General features: G+C 45.5%; 1 protein-coding gene across 5 annotated transcripts in view; it reads left to right on the top strand.

Annotated features, from left to right (window-relative positions):
- Positions 1-2735: 2735 nt before the first annotated feature.
- CCDC85A (coiled-coil domain containing 85A) overlaps positions 2736-22939 on the top strand; it is a 198591-nt gene continuing 178387 nt past the window's right edge. For all 5 annotated transcript variants that reach the window (XM_030310645.1, XM_030310646.1, XM_030310647.1 and 2 more), the window contains exons 1-2: positions 2736-3002; positions 9621-10569. In XM_030310645.1, coding sequence (XP_030166505.1) covers positions 2736-3002; positions 9621-10569 — 1216 coding nt within the window. The remainder of the gene's footprint in view (positions 3003-9620; positions 10570-22939) is intronic.

The raw sequence follows: 22939 nt of genomic DNA on the forward strand, positions 1-22939 counted from the left end.
ATGTACATTATCTTATTAGCTGCCTGAGGCCCAATAAGGTTAGATGATTTGTTCAAGGAGAAGAATTAACCAGTGACAGAGACAGGACTCATATTTTTCTGACTTGCACTTCTTCCTCCTGTGCCAAAAGAAGTCTCAGGACCTGTGTTGAGGAAAACCTTCTGTGTACACGAGAGAAGGGGAGGGATCAAAGCCAAATTTCAATCGATATAGTTAAACCCAAGGAAGACTTTATGCAAGATTATTGTAATAGGAAAGGGAGAAAGAGAGAGAGAGAGAGAGAGAGAGAGAGAGAGAGATATGGCGCCTGAACTCCACTCCTCTGGCATAAGAGGCAAGAGAGTTTTTCAGCCCTGGGGTGGGCTACTGGGAAAGTACTGGAGGACACTATCAGTGGGCCAGGGAAGGGAAAGTTGAGTTGGCCGGTATGATTAGACCATTGATGTTTGCTGATTGGCGCTTAGTGAAGTTAGGCTTCTCTCCTTTAAGAGAGATGGGGGGGGGGGCGCTATTTTCCTTGATTATTACATTTCCCAGGATGGCTCCCAGGTCCTGGAGAAGGACATTTCTGGGTGGTAAAACTGGGAGGTGATTTACATCTCAAAGCAGCAGAGAAAGAATTCACAAGGTAAGTGCTATAAGAAAGGTCAGGGACCTACATTCTGGAAGAAACAGGTCTAAAGTGTAATCCACGCTAAGGGGAACTTTAAGACCCTCTTCTAGCACCACCTTCCTTTGCTCTGCAGGAAGCTAAATCTCAGAAGTTCCCATGTGATTTTTAAAAGGTGGCAGCTTTATAAAGGAACACACAGTGACCTGTTGGTGGAGGGTCTGAGATTTAAAGCCTCAACCCACCAGGTGGTTATTCCCTCCACACCCAGGCTTACCAAAGCCCTGTGGGGGTAGTCCCTACGGTTTTCTGGCTCTGTCTCCATCCTGGAGGAGAAAGTATTCATCTAAAATGACATGCCTGGGACCCAATGCATCCACTTCTCAAGGCAAAAACAAAAACAAAAACAAAAACAAAAACAAACCCAAAACCAAAACCAAAACCAAAACCAAAAATCACTTGCTTTCGTTTAGGTTCGATTCCATGCAACAAGAGGGTACAATTGGGGAGTGGGGGTGGGAAGGGGAATTTTGTAGCCCAAAGATTTGACCGGGGGACACAGAATACCCCCTTCTCAAAATTACCATCACAAAAAGCCAAACCAGTAAGAACTGACAGCCCGCTGCTGGAGGAAAATGGAAATCTCCTTGCCAGGCAGTTCGGGCTGCCCTGAGGGGCTGTCCTTTGCTCAGATGGGAGGTGATTGTGCAGACCTTAAAATCCAGACCTAGGGAAACAGGAGGGGAAGGCATTTTAATTTCCAGTTAAGGCTTTTATGTTTTTCAAATAAAACTTTAAAAGATCCAATACCATCCCCTGAAGCTTCTTCACAAAGTAGTGGATTTTCAGAAAAGACAAAGGCCTGGGGTGGGCGTGGGTGGTCCCTAAAGAGCAGTGCCCCAAGCCTTTCTTTCCCCTTTTCAGAGCACTGGGATTTTCTTAAAGCTTCCTTCCTTTCCCATCCTACCCATCTCCCACCTTCCCACACCCCCCACCCCCGCTCTTTCTTTCTTTCTCTCTCTCTCTCTCTCTCTCTCTCTCTTGCCATTGACCTCTTCTTCCATTCTCCAAAGTAGAAACAGACGGTTAGGTCCTCCTGTCTCTCTTCCCTGACCTCCAGTCCTTGGAAATACCACGCGTCTCTCATTTTGGCCCCCTGTTGTTTCTCTTGCCTGGTGACAAGCCTGGCGCTCAGGGGGCGGAGGAAGGAGCTCCTTCCACCACATGGTGGCGCGCGCGAGCCTGCCAGAGCCCGGGTGGCACAGCTTCTCACGCGTCTCCCGCATCTCGCCCCACCCGCGCCCCGGCGCTGGAGGAGCCGCGCCCCCGGCCTTCCCCGGCGGGATAGCGGGGAGCGCGCCTCGGGAGCCCGGGAGGCGATCTAGCAGCAGCTGCGTCCGGCCCGCGCGGGAGGTGCGGCTGGCTGCAGATGGCCCCGGCTGCAGGCTTCTCCTGCTGCGGGTCCAGCCTTTACCTCGGCGTGGCTCGGCTCGGCTCTGCAAATCCCAGGCTTTCCCGAGCAGCCTAAGGAGCGGCGGCGGGCGCAGCGAAGGCGGCGAGAGGAGCGCGGCAGGCCAGCCGCGCTGAGCCTTCGGGCAGCAGCGGCGGCGTCGCTCGAGCAACCCAGGAGGCGCCGCGGATCCCGGAGCGCCCTAACTCCCCCAGGAGCGCCGTGTAGACGGAGCTGCAGCTGGGCAAGGGGGAGGAAAGTGCGCGCGTGTGTGCGAGAGTGTGGGGGGCGACGGTCTCGAATCCGGGCGGAGGAGAGGGCAGGGGAGTCGGGGCGCGGTCCCTCGGCGTCCCCGCCGCTCGCCGAGGTTTTCCTGCGGCGGCGCCCGCTCCCCGGCGCCCCTCACCATGGACTTGCGCCGAGTTGGGACGCGCCTCGGCAGCAGAGCGCGGGTGACTGCCCGGCCCTGGGGGTGCGCGGGCGCGCGCGCCGGGATGGCGAGGTAGGATGGCCGCTCAGCGCGACCCCTGCCGCCCCAACCCAGCGGCCGCCGGGCGGTGCAGCTGACTCGCCGGAGCGCACAGGGGTGTGGGCGGAGGCGGCCCCGCCGCGCCCGCGCCTTCGGGAGTCGCTTTGCCTCTTCCACCCACTCGCACCTGCCACCGCGCGGATACCATGTCGAAGGCGGCCGGAGGCACAGCGGCGACGGCGGCGGCGGAAAGTTGTCCCCCAGCCTCTGCGGGCCCGTCCGCCGCCGCCGCCGTGGAGGACCTGTCCAAAGTGTCGGACGAGGAGCTGCTGCAGTGGAGCAAGGAGGAGCTGATCCGCAGCCTGCGGCGCGCCGAGGCCGAGAAGGTGAGCGCGATGCTGGACCACAGCAACCTCATCCGCGAGGTGAACCGTCGCCTGCAGCTGCACCTCGGCGAGATCCGCGGGCTCAAGGTGAGCGCGGGGCCGGGCAGGGAGCGGGGCGCCCCGGGGAGGTGGGTCCAGGCAAACTTTCCCTCCCTCCGTCAACAGGTGATCCTCCCCATTCTCCTGGTCAGCACCCCCTGCTCCCCATCCCCAGCCCTTTGGAAACTTTTCCAAACTTTGGAAGCGATTGGTCTCCCCTTCCCTATATAGGGCGAGCCAGTGTCGAGCTCTCACTTGACCTCTGTGGCAGGAGTGGGCGCCGAGGATGCTGAAAAGTAGGGAGGGAGGTGATGGGCATGCAGAACCTTTATTTTCCTAGGAAGCCTGGAAAATCAGTGGTTTGGGGAGCCGGGTCACAGTAGGCAAGGGAAAAGGTGAGCGAGGGAGCGAGTCCAGGGCATCTTTGTCTTTGGGAGTCAGCGGTACGGATGCTCAGGAACCACGACTTCTCCAGCAGATGAGGAAAGGGCGCCAATGCTGGGGAGGACTGGCGGGGTGCCTGGGGAAAAGTCGCAGGCTCCACCTTCGGAGCTGGCGTGTGTCATCCAGTGCAGAGGAGCTTAAGCTCTGTCTTCTCATTTTCTACCTGCTCCGGTGCTTTCCTTCCTCTCAGTTTAGATGGCGTCATCCAGGGTCCTGTCCCCCATCCCCCCCCCCCCCGGCTTTGATTATAATTTCATCTAGCATTGAAGGGGACAAGGGGATTTGAAAGGTACCACCCCAAGTGTCAGCCAATGTTTTCTTTTTGAAGTAGCCTTCCCTCTTTGCTATTAGAAAAAAAAAAAAAAAAAAAAAGAAAATAAAAAAGCAAGAAAAGAACACCAAAACCCCACCAACTTCTTTTCTCCTTGGAGAGCTCTGAGTGTGACAGCAGTGTGCTGGCCAGCCTGGCTGCGGGAGACCCTTGGCCGGGATCCACCCTGCCAGGGAGCACCGCAAACTTCCTCTCCTCGATGCTTGCACTGGTGCCTCCTGGTATTCCTTCCTCTCATTGTTCAGCTTTTGTTTATAGGAAGCCTGACACAAACGAAAACACTACAGGGACGTCAGGGAGAAAATTCCTGCAGGCACATGCTGTTCTTGTCCCCTTTCCACTCCCACCCCACTTCTCGGGCAGTAGACACTTTCCTAATTACCTCAGGGCTCCAGCTCTGGGATTCTGGGGCCAAAAGGAGTGCAGGGGGCCGATCCCAGATGCTTACCTGGGTGCTGGGCCCGGTGCAGGTGAAGATGGCCTTCTTCCTGGGCCCCAAGTCACTGTCCTATATCCCTAGAGTGGGTGCAGTTAGGAAAATCCCACAGTCAGAAAAAGCCCAAGGCTTACACTCTCCTTTGGTTTAATTCATTACTAATGGAGTATTTATTAAGCACCAGACCACACTCTTGGGGGATTAGATGCAGGCTAGCTAGCATAGTGGGAATATCATCTCAGAGGTGGGTGTGCATCCAGAATCCTCATCTGCCAGGACGGTGAGCTTGAGTAGTTAATTTATCAGAACCTCGTTTTATTCATCAATAAAATGCAAGTGATAATAACCATCTCCTAGGGGGTTGTGACAATACGTTATGATGATGTAGGGGAAGTTTTACTGGACTTGACTACAAAAATGGTAGATGCTGTCATCAGGAAAGGGCGTGTAAATGTGTAGCCGTGCATCTCCAGGGTTGGGTTTCTTAGGCAAAGCTGGACAAAGGTATAGTTCATAACTTTCCAATTTAATCTTATTCCATGGTTTGAACTATAATGTAACTTGGAAGAGTTTTTAATTAAGTAATTAATCAACTAATTTCCTAAAGATTTGAATAGTATGGGGCATTGACATAATAACTCAGAAATACTTGTAGGTTCTTTTGGGTTGTATGGATTGCCTGTGTGTGTGTGTGTGTGTGTGTGTGTGTGTGTGTGTGTTGGGGGGTGTGCTATATGTGAGTGGTGGGGGATCCTGGTTTTCATTCTAGTAGCCTCATTTAGAAAAATACCTATTAGGCCAGTTAAAGGCAGTTTCATCCCACCCTCCTGGTGGTCTAGATTCATGACCCGGCTTAAAAAGGCTTTCCTGTCCATCTCCTTATCAAGTTCAGAGAGATGGGGCTGGTTACTTTCTGAACATCCCTGACACCCTAGTGATCCATTAATGTGGTTGCCTGAGTAAATGATATGTGCACTCATTTATTTCAGCTTAACTAGAAGGAAGGATTTTTGGTTTTGTTTTTGGCTCTGATGGTTTGGGATTCTCAGTTGAGGACTGTAAATTTAGGGTAATTAAGGCCACAACACTTCTTTTTTTTTATGCTCCTATCTGTGATCCGCTTTTGCAATTGCATCTAAATATTTTCAAGGCTACTAGATGATACTGCAGCTATAGAGATAGGGAGATGCGAGCACTCATTCTTTTCCTTTGAGGGACATGGGACTGGGTCCAACCAAGCACTGGCTGACTTGTTTGTGTTTAAACATTTAAGAGGCAGAGCGGGATGGGGCAGCGGAAGGATGAAGGATTTGGAATCTGACATCTTGGGCACCTGTTAACTTCTCCAAACCTCAGTTTTCTCATCTGCTAAATGGGGATGTTAACTCCACAAAAGGTTTGTCAAGGATTAAATGATACATAGATGAGGTTAAATAGCTTTCTTAAGGTCACATAGATATAAAATGTTTAAAATAGGCTGGCTTTCTTTTCTTTGGGCGAGTTGACATTATGTAGTTAGAGCATGTGATCCTGAAAGGGGTGAAGAAAGGAGATTTTGGTTCTGATGTTATAAGGAATTGGATTCTGAGAACCATATCTATGCACTGCTGTGCACATACCAACACTCAGCTTGCTCTGACTTGGGGTTTCAGGGGACAGGGGGCAGATCTGGGGGCACTGAATCTGTAGATTTGTTGTCTGCATCACATAAATGTTCCTCTTTGCTCCCCAACGTACCAATCCCCCTCCCTGTAATGAAGAAAAATAACAGATTAGAACAATTCTTTCACCAAAGATATAATACTTGAGAGTCTTATGTTTGAAACTTTGAGTGCTATGCCGTAAGGTGGGTTTAATCTTTTAAAAGTCCACTTTAGACAGATGGATAACATCTTGTGGCCAGTGGCAATGTTAAAAGGACACTTCGTGTTTTGAAAAAGAAAGCCCAGATCTTAATGTGGCAGATTTGAAGAAGCTGGCTTATAAGATTATTATCGAATTGGTTGCTTAGCTATTCCACAGAAGGAAAAGGAAATAGCTCAAAATTGTATTCCCAAGACTATTATTTACTCTTGGAAGAAGGAGTGCTGATAAAGAAAATGAAATGGGCCAATACCCCTTCTACCCCAACTGGAATTCTGGGCAGTATATGCCGTACTCCATTTGGAAAGGCATTAACTCCATGAAGCTCGTGGTAACATAGGTCCTGTTTATTTCCCAGTTCTGGAGACATCAGGAATAGTTGTGTGTAGTCAAAAGGAAGTATTTGCAGTTAGAAGTTCATTTGGAAATGGAAAAGAACATGGCTTGAACTTCCTATGAAATGCCAGGATTCAACTAAATGTAGAATAATTTTTGAAGCTTAGAAAGATTAATTTTTTTAGTGTTCTTTTCTCTGAATATCCACAGCTTCTGATTTCCCTTAAAGCATCAGTGTCAACAGATCATTTATTCCCTTAAAACCACAGACTCCAACCTCTCAGGGGCTTACTGAAACAAGAATAAGAAATCCTTCCTCAGTAGCTGGGGCTATATCCTGTTTTGGCCACTGACCTAGGGCTTTAAAAGGTTGGTCAGTCCATAAACATATATTGTTTCCTGTACGCAAGGCACCATGCCAGGCACGTCAACTACACACACAAAAAAGACTTTGGAATGGACTCTGTCCTCCCAGAAGCTAAGACATCTACATTTGAAGAAAAAAATGATGATGCCCAGTAAGTTCTCCAGCTAGTGTCTTACAGGCAGTAAGCAGTGGGTGGGAAAGTTACTTCGTTCATTCATGTATGCCTGTTGCTGCTGCAAGCAGTGGCTGTTCTAGTGCGAGGGGAGACTTGTCAGAGGAATCTCTTCTCTTAGTCAAGTTCATATGTGGAGAAGTTAGATATAATCAGGGTTCATAATTAGCTGATGTAGGTGGAGCTAAAGGTGGAAAGGTGAGAGGAAGCCTTCCCGGCTTGGCCAAAGGGTTTGTTCATTTTCCTGGTGAAGGGGAAGTGCTGGGCTGCCGCAGGAGAGACATAACATTAAGGGGGTGATTTTGAAGAGCAGTCTGGCCAAGGAGAGCTTGGATCCAGTGGGTGAGGAAAGCTCGAGGATGGGGCGGACCAAGGCAGGGAGGCCAGGTGGAGGTGTTTGGAAACGGCCAGGCCTGAGGTCAGAAAGTGGCAGTGAGAAGCGAAAGAAGAGACGGGCATCAGAAACATGGAGACAGAGTAGTCAGGATGCCAAGAGTTAGAATCAGAGTTGGAACCATGCTGCACAAGATCCTCTTATTCCTCAGGCTTTGAAAATGACCCCCATCTTAGACCTCGAGACTGTTAGGAGGTGCAGGGTGTGGTTGTTTTATAGTTTATTTTCTCACAAGTAGCAGGCGAGCTGTTGGAGCGAATCTGAGTTTAAGGGGATTGAGTGTCCACTCTGAGTGCCTCTAGTTCTGGGTTGGATGACCAAGTCACAAGACCAGGGGTCTTCCGGCTTTGTAAAGCAGGGGAGATCTTAGGTAGCAGCCCCGTAACTGCCCCCGGTCCATCGCCACCAAACCAATAAGTGTAATAAGTGCCACAGAGGTGAAATCGAGGAGGTGATGTATAAGGTGACCTCCTTTAGATGGGGGGTTGTGGTCAGGGACGGCTTCTTTGGGGAAGTGACTTATGAAGTGAGACCTTTAGGCTGTACAGAAGGTTAGGGGAGTACATTCCAAGTGAAAGAGGGGAAGGGCTTGTTCCTTGGGCCCTGAAACCGGGCCATTGTTGGTGTGGCTCAGTGCATGATGTGGGGGTGGGGGGTAGGTCTCACCCCCTCCGCTGCTGCCATGTGTGCAAGCTGCCATTGTCTCCCTCTACCTGGACCAGCCTGGTGCCCTCCTCGTGATCTCTCCTGGCTTTTACCTTATCTTGTTTCCCTTTCTTCTATCCACCGCCCGCCTCCATCAGTCTGTTTTCCATACTGAACTATGGTGGTTCTTTACAAAATGAACCCTATCCTCACTCCTATCCTCAGGGCTCCAACAATCCAAAGTCCTCGTGGCTGCCAAGGCCCAGCATTACCCAGCCACAACACTCACCCCCTTGGGCCTCATCTCTCCAACCTCCTCTCCCAGCTCTGCCCCCTCGCTCCCTGTGCTTTAGGCACACTGGCCTCACTGTGACGTCAGCCACATGTGTCTCAGGGCAAATACTTGCCCTTCTCTCTGCCTGGGATCATTTTCCCTCAAACATTTGCTCCATCATTTCACCCAGGTCTTTGCTCAAATGTTCTCCTTTGTCGGTGAGGTGCCTTCTCTTAAAGGATAGTATCCTTTAGCCTAGTTTAGTTTTCTGCCCAGCACTTACCACGACATGGTATTGTGCTCTATACTGGCCTTTTGCCAGTCTTTCCCACCAGAATGAAATCTGACATTTGACATCCACCATAGGATGTCAAAGTCTTTGCTGCGGCCACTGATACGTCCCTAGCACCTGGACTGATACCTGGCACATAATAGATGCTTACTAGACACTTGTGACTGAATGAGTGGACCACCATTTTTGCAGGAGAAATAGACCAGGTTAAGAGGATTGGGGGTCTTGGGAGACTTGGATTTTGCACTTTATCCTAAGGGCAGTGAGGTGCTTTTAAGCATGTTATGTATGGGAGTGACAAGATGAGCGAAATGTCAGAGGTAAGGTCCAAAAGACCCATTTAGCTCAGAAGTGAAAGGTGAGGGAGAAGGAGAAGCTGGCATGACCACAGGTTCTTAAAAAGGGCAGCAGGATGGGTGGAGGTGGCATTTACTAAGAGGTGCAATTTGGGGAGGAGAGCTTGGCTATGACACAAGAGCTTGGTGTTGCTTGTGTTTCATGTGGAATGCCTGGGAGACATGCAGTGGGTACAGGAAGTAGGGCTTGGGGGTGCAGGGTGGAAATGCCACTAGAGGGCAATTGTGCTGGTCCCCTGAGGGAATGGGGCCATTCCTCCCATGTCAAGGGCTGAACACCAGGCAGTGCATATTTGTGCTGATGGAAGGCCTGTTGCCTCAGAGCTTTTAAGCATTTCACCCGTCACAGCAGCCATTTTCTTCCTTGACGGCAGTACACGGGGTCCTTGCTTTTTACTAGTTTCTTGTTAATTAACTGACTGCTCCCTAAATACTGACGGGATGGCCTTGGGCAAGTGAAGCTTAGTGAGGGCCAGTCGCCCCCTCTGTAAAAGAACCATAATAATCATTATCGCCCCAAGTGTTTGGTGACAATTTGATGACAGGATGCAAGTAAGCATTGGGCAGGGGGCATAACCCATGCCCGTTATTGTTATTTTTATGCAAGGCTACGGGTCATCAGCTTCCTCTCCTTTTCTCACCTCCTCCCCTAACATCACAGAGAATCCGCCAATTCCAGCCTCCCTCCCAGCAGGTCTGAGCCTGATGATGCCTCAGATGTGCACCTCCCTTGAATGGTTGTGTCTCTCTCTTCAGGATATCAACCAGAAGCTCCAGGAGGACAACCAGGAGCTGAGAGACCTCTGCTGTTTCCTGGACGATGACCGGCAGAAAGGCAAAAGGGTGTCCCGGGAGTGGCAGAGACTGGGCCGCTACACGGCTGGGGTGATGCACAAGGAAGTGGCCTTATACCTGCAGAAGCTGAAGGAGCTGGAGGTGAAGCAGGAGGAGGTGGTGAAGGAGAACATGGAGCTCAAAGAGCTCTGCGTGCTGCTGGACGAGGAAAAGGGCGCGGGCTGCGCGGGCAGCCGCTGCTCCATCGACAGCCAGGCCAGCCTGTGCCAGCTCACCGCCTCCACGGCGCCCTACGTGCGGGATGTGGGCGACGGCAGCAGCACCTCCAGCACCGGCAGCACCGACAGCCCCGACCACCACAAGCAGCACGCGAGCAGCGGCAGCCCGGAGCACCTGCAGAAGCCCCGGGGCGAGGGCAGCCCAGAGCACTCCAAGCACAGGAGCACCAGCCCCGAGCATCTCCAGAAACCCAGAGCCTCCGGCACCGCGGATCACCCAAAAGCACTCAAAGGACCCAGCCCCGAGCACCACAAACCCTTGTGCAAGGGCAGCCCCGAACAGCAAAGGCACCCACACCCCGGGAGCAGCCCCGAGACGCTGCCCAAGCATGTGCTGAGCGGGAGCCCGGAACACTTTCAGAAGCACAGGCCTGGGAGCAGCCCTGAACATGCCAGGCACAGCGGAGGGAGCCCCGAGCATCTTCAGAAACACGCCCTCGGTGGGAGCCTGGAGCATCTACCCAGACCCAGGGGCACCAGTCCCGAGCACCTCAAACAGCATTATGGGGGGAGCCCTGATCACAAACATGTGGGCGGAGGCAGCGGCGGAGGCAGCAGGGAGGGCACCCTCCGAAGGCAGGCGCAGGAGGACGTGTCACCCCATCACCGGAGTGTCTACAGTGGCATGAACGGTGGGTCAGTACGTGCCGGGGAGCTGCCTTGGCTGGGACAGCTCAGTAGAGAGTTATGAACCGTGAAGGGCTTTCCAGCCACATTAGGAAGTGCAGGCGCTGGACGGGGATGGGCTGGGGAGAGGAGTCTCGCTGTCTTTCTTCCCTTCCATTTGTTGTAGTTTGTACAGTTATCAGTCAAATAAGCCTGGAGAAGAACAGAGGATGAGGAGTTAGGGGAAGGAGAGGAATAATAATTCCATGGGACCCTGAGTGGTCAGGAGGAGATGTGTGCCTATTGAAGATAAACAGAGAACCAAGCTAAGGTTCTTCCGTCTTGAACTTGAATGTTTTTCTAGTTGTGTGCAGTTTCCTACTGGGGTTCTCATCCAGCCGCTGACCCAGCGTGGTTTTGAATCCAGTTAACGGCTTATGTGCATAAATAAATGAGTATTTATTATGAAAAACAATAACATTGAAAAAGAAATACGGTGTCCCCAAACAGGCTTGGGGCCATGTTTTCTTTTTTTAAAAAATTTTTTTTTTTCAATGTTTTTATTTATTTTTGGGACAGAGAGAGACAGAGCATGAACGAGGGAGGGGCAGAGAGAGAGGGAGACACAGAATCGGAAACAGGCTCCAGGCTCCGAGCCATCAGCCCAGAGCCCGACGCGGGGCTCGAACTCACGGACCGCGAGATCGTGACCTGGCTGAAGTCGGACGCTTAACCGACTGCGCCACCCAGGCGCCCCGGGGGCCATGTTTTCTGAATGCCTATAGATCTTACTTTACCTGGAGAATTTTTTTCCTGTTGGTTGCATGAGAAACACATCAAATATTTCCCTCTATGCTCTAAAATCTCCCACCCCCACCAGACTCCCCTAAACGTACTTTGAATAGCATGCTCTTTTACACTGTGAGGTGGCCTCCCCAATTTTTTAAACGTTCCTCTTTAAAAGGTACTGATGTATTTAGACTCTCCTTTGGTTTTCAAAGTGTAACATCCACTGCATTTGCAGAGGTGGCTCTAAACCTGACCCTAAACCTTTTTGGAAGAGGTTTCATTTTCTGCATCTTGGTTCTAGAATCACTTTGAATTCCAGAGAGGAAAAAAAAAAAAAATCATTTCTGAAAACAAACACACAAACAAATAAAACCAAAATGCCCTCCCAATCCTTTTATGTTACTTATGGTTGAGTTAGAACTAAAATGTTTGGTTTTATAAACTGTGGGGTTTTTTTCATCCAAAATACCTGAGGTTTTTTGCTTTATTTGAAAGCTGCTACAGAGTCTCCGTGCAGTGAGCTCTGAGCAGTGGTGGACGTGGCCAATGCTAGCAGTGACATGAAGGGGTAAATTTTCAATACTGTACCTGGGGATTTACCTGTTGGATCCCATTTTATCCTAATCCTTTTCTCCTAGTGCTGAAAATTGAGTCCTGAAGCTTGGCTTCTAATGCATCCAGTGTTCTTTGAAGTGCAAATGGAATGGAAAGCGTGGGGAAGATGAAATGCTGCTGCTTTCTGGGTTGGGTTGTAAGGTGGAAGCTGGGAGAAGCCACCTCTGGGTGCTGAGGCCAGGGCTCTTACTCTGTAAGTTGCGCCTTCCCCTGGCTCTTTCCAGGACCGACCCAGATGCTGCCCTGATTGCTGTGGGCAGCCTTGGCTGTGCACTTCTCACAAGAGATGAAAGTCATTTAAAAAGATATCTTAGTTGTGTTACCGTGGTGAGGTGAGCCATTGGCCAGGAAGCTTGTCTTCAGGGAGTAATGGGTTAATGGGAAGGTCAAGTTAATGGCTTTTCCATTTCTCAATTACTTTTTAATGAGCATGAGAAGTAAACATGTGCACTATTAGGGAAACTCTGTATCTTGACCCTCCCCCTCCCCCCCAAAATTACTTGGGGGCAGGTAGTTCACTTAGGAAACAATTCTTTTCTTTCCCAGTGTGCTCTTTTAAATAAAGAACTCCTCTAGTTTAATGAAGGCACGATTTAACTCACAAGAAGAGGTTTCAGGTGCAATTTTTAAGCAATGCCTTGCATAAAGTAAGGTATATTTCTAGATGTGGATGACATCACACCATGGTTTATTATTGCCCGGATTCAGATAAACTTCATGGTCCAGCAAATGATTTTTAATATTTAACCATTTTATTTAGTTAAAAATTTGATGTGACATAGATGCAGTATTTAGAGTAACACTGTATTTAATTCTTATGTTTACTTCAGGTTTTCTCATTCTTATGTAAGTTATCTTCTGACAATTGATATCCTTACCAAAGTATATTTGTAGTGCATTTGCATTGCATTTTTATTTCAATAATTAGTTGGAAAATAAGTGGCACATTGAGATGTTTATGGATCGTCAGCCTATAAACTTGGGCATTGGTAGCTTGAATTTATCCTGCTGTTACAAATTAATTTTTGATACGGATGGTAAGACATGACTTTTCATATTCTTAATCCCTGCACACTTTGGTTGAATCATTGGCATAGAAACAAGTAGGAACCATTCACAAGGTAAATCCTAAATTGCAGATCTGCTGAGTCATTTATAGAGTCATTCTGTTTGGAGTTGGTGTGAGATAATGAGTGTTTTGGGTGAGCATTTGTGATGAGGTTCTGGGGTGGTGGGGAGTTCCCCAGCCAAGGGCCAAGAAAGAATTCTTGAAGACATCTTTGGTGCAAAAAGGGGATTTTATTAAAGCACAGGGACAGGACCCGTGGGCAAGAAAGAGCTGCACTGGAGCTGTGAAGAGTGACTGGTTATTATACTATGGAGTTGGAGATGGAAAGGCAAATGGAAAATTTCCAAAGAGATATTCGTATGCTAAAGAAGACTCAAGGATACTGGAGGCCTAGCTATTGTCAAGCTAAGGTTGTTTTTCCCTCTAGCAAAACATTAACATTAAGACAGTAGGGAGTTCCTGGAGCAATGTTCTACTCTATATTTGCCTCAAGTATTTGCTGCAGGTTATAAAGAAATATAATTTTACCTGCCATTTCCTTCTTGCCTTTGTTCCCCAAATCACTATGGAAAGGTGATGTGGGGGCTCCTGGAAACTGAGTCTACAGGTTTCTGGAGATTAGGCTATTGATAAGATTGCCTTTTTTCTTGTAATTTACTGAGATATTTGTAAACTGATGGAGACCCATGTCCTGCCTGACTGTGATCTTTATCAGTTAACCATTTGTTTTCTTTCCTTTCCTTTGTTCTTGGGCAGCCAGGACTGGCTGAGGAATATCACACATATCCCACTTGGGGGAGGGATGTGCTAACTTGCACTCTGCCTTCAGCCTGCATTATGCTCCTTTATCACTTGCATGTTTTTGAAGAAAAAGTAGTAGGTGAAAGCAGGTGGGAAGTGTGTCTTCATTATGGCAGAATGAAACCGAAATGAAACGTAATGCAGAATATTGTCCTACTTGTAACCTTCCCTCCAAAAGACACACATACACATGCTAATGGAACATCAGTGAAAACAATTACTGTACTGTTTTATTTAACAGTGCCTTGGACATCTTTACATCTTATGACAAACTCAGTGAACCCAGTAGTTGATGAACTTGGTATCCAAGAGGTTCCTTTGGTTAAGACAATTAATTTAAATTCCAACTGGATACAAAAATGAATTTTGGGGATTTTTCCTCTCTTAAAAATATCCAAGACTATATAGCCGTGTTTAAATTAGATGATGGAAAAACAACAAAAGCAAAGACAAAACAAAAAAATACCTCATGAATGCATGAGGTGAATGCATTTTTTAGAAGTTCTTTATTCAACTGTTTCCTTTCAATTTGCAGAGAATTCCATGCACAAAGAGGAAGTAGATTAAACATGATTACATGTAGACGTTAAGGCATTTGTCTATTCATTTTGGTTATTTGCTGTGTACCAGATTTGTAATTAAAGTAATTGTAGAGCCACTTTTATCTAGACCTGTACACACATGGATAGCCTTCTTGCGAATGGGGGCATTCACTTCCCTGATCCCATTGAAATCCAAGGTTGGGTCAAACTTTCTTAGGTGAAAATGTTCCCTTCCACAATGAAACTAAGTGGTTTTGCTTCCAGTTATCAGCTGGTAGATCTTTGCTTTTGAATAGGTAGCTTCTTGGCCTAAGTCATGGTTGTTGTGGATGATTCAGGGTCCTTCCAGCAATAGCTGTTTGTTGTTGACTTTCCAGGCAAAGATGATTCTGATGCTCAGAAGCCCATACAAGTAGTTCACCTCTTGGGCATTATGAATCCAGCTGAAAAAGTAATAAAGGTAGTTTTATTTTAATTCTAGGGGCACGTATTGCTGGTTATCACCAACTGAGAAGGAATGAAGAATCGGTCCTGTTTACTGTCTTCTAAAAAAATTGCATAATTATCCTGGTGGGTCTTGTTTACTTTGTGGTCTTAGGGCACATTTCAGTGAACAGTACTCATGCTCTCCTTCAACAACAGCCTGGTCAATGAGAGCACCCCCAAGGAAACTGTTCATTTGTGTTGGGCAGGGTCCATTTAGAACTACCCTCAGCCTTGCTGGATGGAGAGTCAGGGTTGTGGTCTCCCTCCTGAAACCTTCTTAAGGGCATCCTAACTTCTTTTGTGAGGATATCTCTAGAGAGAGAGAGCAGACTATTTCTCCCTGTTTCTCCACCAGTTCTTTCTCTAGAGCAGGGCTTCTCAACAGCGATACCATTCACATTGGGACCCCGGATCATTCCTTGTTGCAGTGGGCTGTCTTCTGTATTTCAGGAGGTTTAGCAGCCTTCTGGGCTCTACCCACAAGCATCCCCCTGTCATGACAGTCAAAGAAGTCTCTAGACCCCAGGGGATAGGGAGTCAGTCAAATTGCCCCTGATTCAAAACCACTCCTTCAGAGAAAGCAGTGTTTTCAATCTAGCCGCAGATTACAATCACTGTGGTAGCTTTGCAAAATTACCAGTGCATGGGCCCCACTTCCACATGCATATTGAATTGGTCTGCCCTGTGTCTGGGTACATTGCAAGAAGAGCTTCTCAGGTGATTCTAATGAGTAGACCAGGTGAAAACCATTGCCCTGGGCGAGTGTGTGTTGTATAAGAGGGGTGTGTGAGTGTGAGTGTGGGAGTGAAAGTGAGAATGAGAGAGAGCGAGAGAAGTGATGAAGAGCTCAAGCTTTTTGGGAATAAGAAAGTTAACATCTTCCCTTTCTTTGTTGAATTCGGGGATTGAGAAGGACTGACCCCAGCCGGTTCTGTAAAACTTCATCTCCCCCACTCTCAAGGTTCTCAGGTATGGTTGGGGTATGGGTTGAAAATTTGTGGTTCTGGTGGATGAGATTATTAGGTTAGTTCGGGGAGACTCTGGCATCTGAGTAGTTCAGAACCACTTTTTAAAGCCTTCACATCCAAACTGAAAGAGAAGCACATGGATTTCTAACCCTTGTATAGTGGAAGCCGATGGTGCATGTAGATCACGCAATGCCTGCAGTGCTAATGAATATTTCCCACCGAGACTGCTGAATTTCACATCTCCTAGCTCATAAGTTTTACTCTGAGTTTTCAGATTTCTCCTTATTCTCTGTTGAGGTTATTAATGAGCAAACGAAAAACGCTGATAACACAGAATGACCTTGTCTATGAGGGGTAAGATAACCTGTGTGTGGAAGAGGACAGCAGGAATCCTCTGAAGCAAGGTTGTCTGTAAATTAAGTAGTGGTGCACTATGGCATGAGTAATTGCTCTCATAAATCTTTTATTTTGCTTAGAAAAAGTTAGAACATCATTTATGAATGAATTTGGACAATAGAAATTGTCTCTTGGGAGAAAAATTTCAACAGTTACAGAATACCAACAACGGATTTAAATTTAGCATCTCTGAATGTATTTTCTATTGTGTGAACTAGCATGTAGGTGGATAAAGGAGTAGATGAGGTTTTTTGATCTTTAAGCTTTAGGTATGGTAATTTGGTAGCCTCATACACATTTCGATAAGACAATAGTTTAAGAAGTTTTGAAAAATAGAATCAATTATCGTACTATACTTGTGTGTGCAAAGCTTAGTGCATTTTTCATGAGAATACGTTTTGATTTAGTGACAGAGAAAGCTTGGTTTTGGAAATCTAGTTTAAGAAATTGCTGAGAGGCAGGTTATTATTGGAAAACCTAGAAAGGTATTTTCTAGTAGAATTTAAGGTTTTTAACTCCATTGGCAATAATAAAGTCATAGAAGTTCTTTAGATCTAGGGGACCATTTTTCTTTCCACAAAGGAGATTATCTGTGTATATATTTATATTAATAAGTAAATTTGTATGTGAACCGTGCCAAACATTCAGTTTGCTTCTGTTTAGTCAAACCAGTATTCAAATGCACCTGGCATCTAGTCATGTAAGCCAGTTGCTGCTATGAGCTGATTATAGTTATGTTCTTTAGACCCAATTGAAGTCAACTGAATGTGTTTTTGGTTCATTGCAAGAAGATAAAACTGCAAAAAAAAAAATCATTGAATTAGTGATGCATTTATCTTTTTAATTGAAATAATTTTTAAAAAGCATGAAAAAGTGAAAACTCAGGGTGAGTATTCCATTTCACCGGATAACTTTTCAAAGGTTTCCAATGAGTACAAATACAGTGATTTTTCTATAAGGCTATATACATCTACTCACAGCAATTATAGATGGTTCTGGAGGCATTGATGTAGTGATCTTAGTCAAACTCCACTGGTTGGAAAAAAGAATGTGAAGATAAACTTTGCCAGAGTTTTAAAAATAACAAAGTTTGTGTAGCCCTATTGGGTCAGTGTATACTTGATAGAGTAAGTTTTCCGGACAAATTTATTACCTTAAGGTCTAAAATCTTCATAAATGTTAGCCACTTCTGATGCTTAGAGGCATCAGACTCTTCTGGTAGGTAGAAGTGGGAGTTCTTACATCAGATGCCCACCCCCCATGACTATTATTTTCTTGCTCAATATTTACTTGTAAATAATGGATTTTCAGTCACTTCAAGTACCAGCAGAAGTCCTTGCTGCTGTTCGCTGGCCCGACTTGAACTTCTTTTCTCACTGCTGTTTCTGAGTTTTGTTCTCTCTCTAATGGCTGGTCATACCTTGGGAAAGTGGATAACCACATTGATTAGAATTGTTTTTAAAGTAGGAGTGAGTGACCTTAAAGTGTCCTTTTAGCAGTAAAATGCGTGAGCTATAGTGTATGGGCCATGTGCCATGCATCAGTAAGTACTTTGGCTTTTCAAGGCTTCTCTTATTTTCTGGGTCTTGACTATACTTACGATAACTAAGATACTGCTGTAATATAAAAACTCAGAAATATTTGCTTCTTGGGTATTTGGGCACAACCAGGTTGCCCTTGATAATATTTTAGTATGTAATGTTTATGGGAAAAACTGTGTACACTTAAAGTTATTTTAAATTTGATTCTAGGAAATATAAAGAATATTTTATGTTCTGAATACTTAAGAAATAAAGACTATTTCATGCTCCGAAATGAGTTGATTTTTAAGAGTTCTAGGAAATTTGGCATTCAATATCTAGATCACAGGACACTTGACAATACAAGCATGAAATCTCAGCTCTTAATTTGTAAGAGACTCACATCTGCAGAAGAGTCAGGTTCAGGTTACTGCTGCCCCTGATATAAATGACCTCATCTTTAGAGCGCTGTTCAAGAGTTGCCAATAACAAGAGTGGCTGCTCTTTCTGAGCCAGAAAATCTTTAATCAGGAGAGAGGAGAGGTGTCCGAGAAAGTGGCAGAGGAATAGCAGACTGCATTATTGCCCTTGTGAAGGCAATACTGGTTTGTCCTCAAGATAAAAGACCGTAACTGGGTATTCCCACATGGTTGGGTGGCCATTTACAGTTTTCACATAACAAAGAGTTTTGTATTATAGAACCCTTTTTTTCTTAATGTTTATTTACTTTTAGAACATGTGTACAAGCAGGTGGGGGGGGTGAGGGGGGGAGAGGGGGGGAGAGAGAGTCAGTCAGTCAGTCAGTCCCAAACAGGCTCTGCATTGTCGGTGCAGAGCCTGACACAGGGCTCCCGCGAACAGTGAGATCATGATCTGAGCTGAAACCAAGAGTTGGACGCTTAACCAACTTGAGCCACCCAGGCACCCATGTGTACCTGAATCCTTATAGAAAGGTGCAGAAGGTTCTGGGTTGTGACCTGGATTGGACCTGGATTGAAACTAGGCACATTCAATTACCAGATAAATAAAAACTTCAGCAATAATATTTTAGTTTCTTTTTTTTTTTTTTTTTTTAATGCAGATCCTTACTTAGGCCTACTGTAGGCTTTTCTATAAGATGGACTATGTTAGGGAGAAAGGTTGGGTTTGGTAATTGCTCAAAGACTATTTCTATTTGTACTGTCTGTACATATACCCACACACCCATATTGTACTTAGTATTCTTGTATGTGTATTTAATAGAACATTAAATGTATTGAATTTAAGATTGAATGACTTTTTTATCTGTCAATTTCATTTTCGGCTACATAAAACAAAGGGGTGATTCTGTACATTTCAAAATTTTGCAAACAAAATATTTTTGCCTGCTAATATAGTTCAGGGATGGAATGTTTGGGTTACCTTTTGGCCCTGAATTCAAAGGTCTCTGATGCTTCCTGAGTTGGTTTCTCTAGTCCAGTGTGTTCATTATTGCATTAAAAGTATAATTTTGTCTTTGAGTCTTTTTTTTTTTTTTTTTTAAAGAAACTGAAAGGTCTTCTCTTCCTGACAATTATTGGCTTTTAGAAGAAACCCCTGATCTGGATTGTATATAACTATAGCTTCCTGAGGGTCCATAATTGCTAGCTGGTTCAAAAATGATGAGAAGCATGAATTGCATTTGGGGGCATGGTAGGTGTACTCTTTCCATTAGAAATACCTAATTAGTGATGAATATTTATATGCAAACGTAAGCACAAATATACATGCATGTGTATTTATTCAATGGAGAATAGATCTCCTAATGCTGATGAACAGAAAGAAATTAGGACACTATAGTTGTATTTGGTTCAGGAAGTCAGAAAATCATAGAACACAAATCTGTACTCTGTATTTTATCCAGTTCAACTGCCCATTTTCTGAGGGAGAAAAATGACTTCCAAAGAAGTTCCATGAATTGTCCAAGGCCAATTGCTGGTTAGCAGGAGGCTAACATCAAGCTGACTCCCAAAGGCACAGAATTCATTTTATAAGAAAGACTTTTAATCCTCTAGACTTAGAGGCCGCTTGAAGTAGGGGTAATGTTAATGATGATCCTAAATGGAGGAAGAATGGTTCTCCACTCCAGTCTGGTGAATAGGTTTTCCAGAAAATGAGAGCACTGCAATGATAAGAATGAGACTAGATGAACATCAGTAGACTGAGTAGACCTGGTGGTGTAGCTGGTGACCTCACATCTGTTTGGGAAACTCTGAGGCCACACGGGGTAGAGCGTTCATAGCTCTATGGACAACTACTGAAGTGTAGTCCTAGTGGAAGGAGTAGTCTGCTCCTAGGCCAAGAGGCCAAAACCTTACTGCCCTTTTTCCTTCCACGTGGACTCCTCCCCACTTCAACACCATATTCCTTCCAGATAAATAATCTTGTGAAGATGGACTGACCTTAGTCCCGTCCTCACATATCCACTTGCATTCACAGCCCAAATGGCTGTGTGTCTGGAGAAGTGTCAGCTTCTGGATTGCAAGTAACAGAAGGGAAAGAGACCAGGAGCAAGGGGATGGGCCAGATGGTAACACCAACTGCTCTCAAGGAGCTGTGTTTTTTAATAACTCAGCTTGTTGCAAACAAAACTAATTAAGCCAGTTATTCTGATTTATGCTACTATAGGCAGAAGTAAAGTACACTTACATTACACTTTTGATGGCATTTAAAAGGTCAGAATATCTGAGTTGCAGATTTCTGTTCGAAGCAGCCTGGTCTGTTGAACCACTCTTGAGAATTCAAATTAACCATGCTCATTAATTCAGCATCTCTTCTAGTTCCCTAGACAGCAAGTGCCAGTTCAAACAGAATAAGAAGATCCTGAAAGGCAAGTTATGAGTCCTATCGGCAAATGATGGATTAGATGCAGCTACTAGAAAAGTGAGATAAGAGTCCACTTTCAATAAGAAAGAACGTGAAAATAGCAGACCAAGGTGGTGTGAGGGGGACAAGGCCATGAAGAATTTCAAAGGACTTGTTTGCCAGTACACATCATTAACAGGCACCTGTCTTTTTTTTTTTTTTTTTTCAACGTTTATTTATTTTTGGGACAGAGAGAGACAGAGCATGAACGGGGGAGGGGCAGAGAGAGAGGGAGACACAGAATCGGAAACAGGCTCCAGGCTCCGAGCCATCAGCCCAGAGCCCGACGCGGGGCTCGAACTCACGGACCGCGAGATCGTGACCTGACTGAAGTCGGACGCTTAACCGACTGCGCCACCCAGGCGCCCCTAGGCACCTGTCTTTTAATGGGCAGGCCACTTCCTTGTTACGAGAACCAACCAGAATTGTGGTCATGGCGCTATGGGGGGAATTGGCTGAATTTAGCTGCAGATTTTACATATGAGGGTACTTTGGAAGAGAGTACATTTAGCATTATGATCAATTAGGGGTCTAGAAATAACCATTGTCCAGGTGGTTTGCCACGAATAGCTCCCCCAGTATAAGGACATTCATGAGAAACTGTTTGGCACCCTCAAGCTTTTCAAAATCTGTGGAAGAACAGGCTTGAAAATTGTTCATTTTTAGTGTCCTGTTAACACTTAAGAAGGACACAAGTATTGGTCTTCATTTTACCATAAAACCATGCGCCACATGGTCCTCACCCTTAATGTCTTTGACTTTTCCTGGTACAATCTCAAAATTGCCCACTTTGGGGTTTGTTGGGCTAGGACAAAATTTTTCTTTGACAGAAACGTTATTCTTACCAGAACCTATACAGTCATGTGCACAATAGGCGTTCATTTTAAAAAGCGGGCTAGGCCTGTACTATTATACCTATTCACAAAGCTTATTTAGTTATTTTTATATTGTAGGCATCAAATTTCACCCATGTATTAAAGAAATGGATACCCACCCTTAAATTGGCATATGGCATTTAAGCTTTATTTAAAGCTTTAAAGCAGTGAAACAATTTTATAAACCTCATTTAGCTAAATTCTATTTTAATTGTGAGTAGAAGTGATAGGTCTTCTAAAATATATTTAAAAACCTTTAAAAATAAACTCTCATGGAGTTATGTAGCGTAATGCACTACTTCAAAGGCATCAAAAGATGTGAAAAGATGCTCTGTATCACTCATCATCAAGGAAATGCAAATTAAAACCACGATGAGATATCACCTCACGCCTGTCAGAGTGGCTACTATCCAAAAGACAAATAACAAGTCTTGCTGAGGATGTGGAGAAAAAGGAACACTAATGCACTATTGGTGGGGATGCAAACTGGTGCAGCCACTGTTGAAAACCTACTGAAATAAAATAAGTCAGATGGACAAAGACAAATATGTAATTTCATATGTGGAATCTAAAAACAAATGAAAAAACAAAAACCAGAATCCAGTCCTCTAAATACAGAAAACAAAGTGATGGTTGCCAGAGGGAAGGGGGTTCGGGAGAATGGGCAAAATGGATGAAGAGGAGGAGGAGGGGATACAGGCTTCCAGTTAAAGAATGAATAAGTCCCAGAGATAAAAGGTACAGCATAGGGAATATAGCCAAAGGTATTGTAATAGCATTGTAGGGTGACAACATTCTGGTGAGCATAGCATGATGTGTAGAGAGGCTAAATCACTATTTGTACACCTGAAACTAATGTAATGCTGTGTGTCAACTATAATCAAAAGGATGTTAAACAATTGGAAAAAAAATCGATCACATAAGTACATTCCTGGAGAAAATGACCTCAGAGTTGTTCATATGGAGTCCTCTAGATTGTTGGAGTCACCACCAATTCAATATAAATAATTGTAAAAGTTAAAAAAAGTCATCCTGGCCTATGTGCCTAGCTGGTGATTTGGATATACTGAGTTGACTTTGCTACTTTCTTGCTGTGTGACCTTTAGCACATCCCCAGCTTCTGTGGGCAAAATAATTTCTCCCTCACTTAAGTGGCTCTGGATGGAGTAAGCAAGTAGTCCCAGAATTTAAATTTTCCAGATAGGTAAGACCTAAACATAAACTTCGAATTGCCGACTTTTTACTTCTGTTAGGTGTGAACTATAAAATAATAATCCTCATCTAACACCATTTCATAAAAGATCATTTGAGCATTTAAAACAGGCACCTGGGCACCTGATTGCTCAGTTGGTTGCACGTCTGACTCTTGGTTTCCGCTCAGGTCATGATCCCACGGTCGTGGGATTGAGCCCTGCATCAGGCTCCGTGCTAAGCATGGAACCTGTTTGGGAT

Source organism: Lynx canadensis, chromosome A3 (assembly GCF_007474595.2).
Source record: "Lynx canadensis isolate LIC74 chromosome A3, mLynCan4.pri.v2, whole genome shotgun sequence".
Classification (NCBI taxonomy): domain Eukaryota; kingdom Metazoa; phylum Chordata; class Mammalia; order Carnivora; family Felidae; genus Lynx; species Lynx canadensis.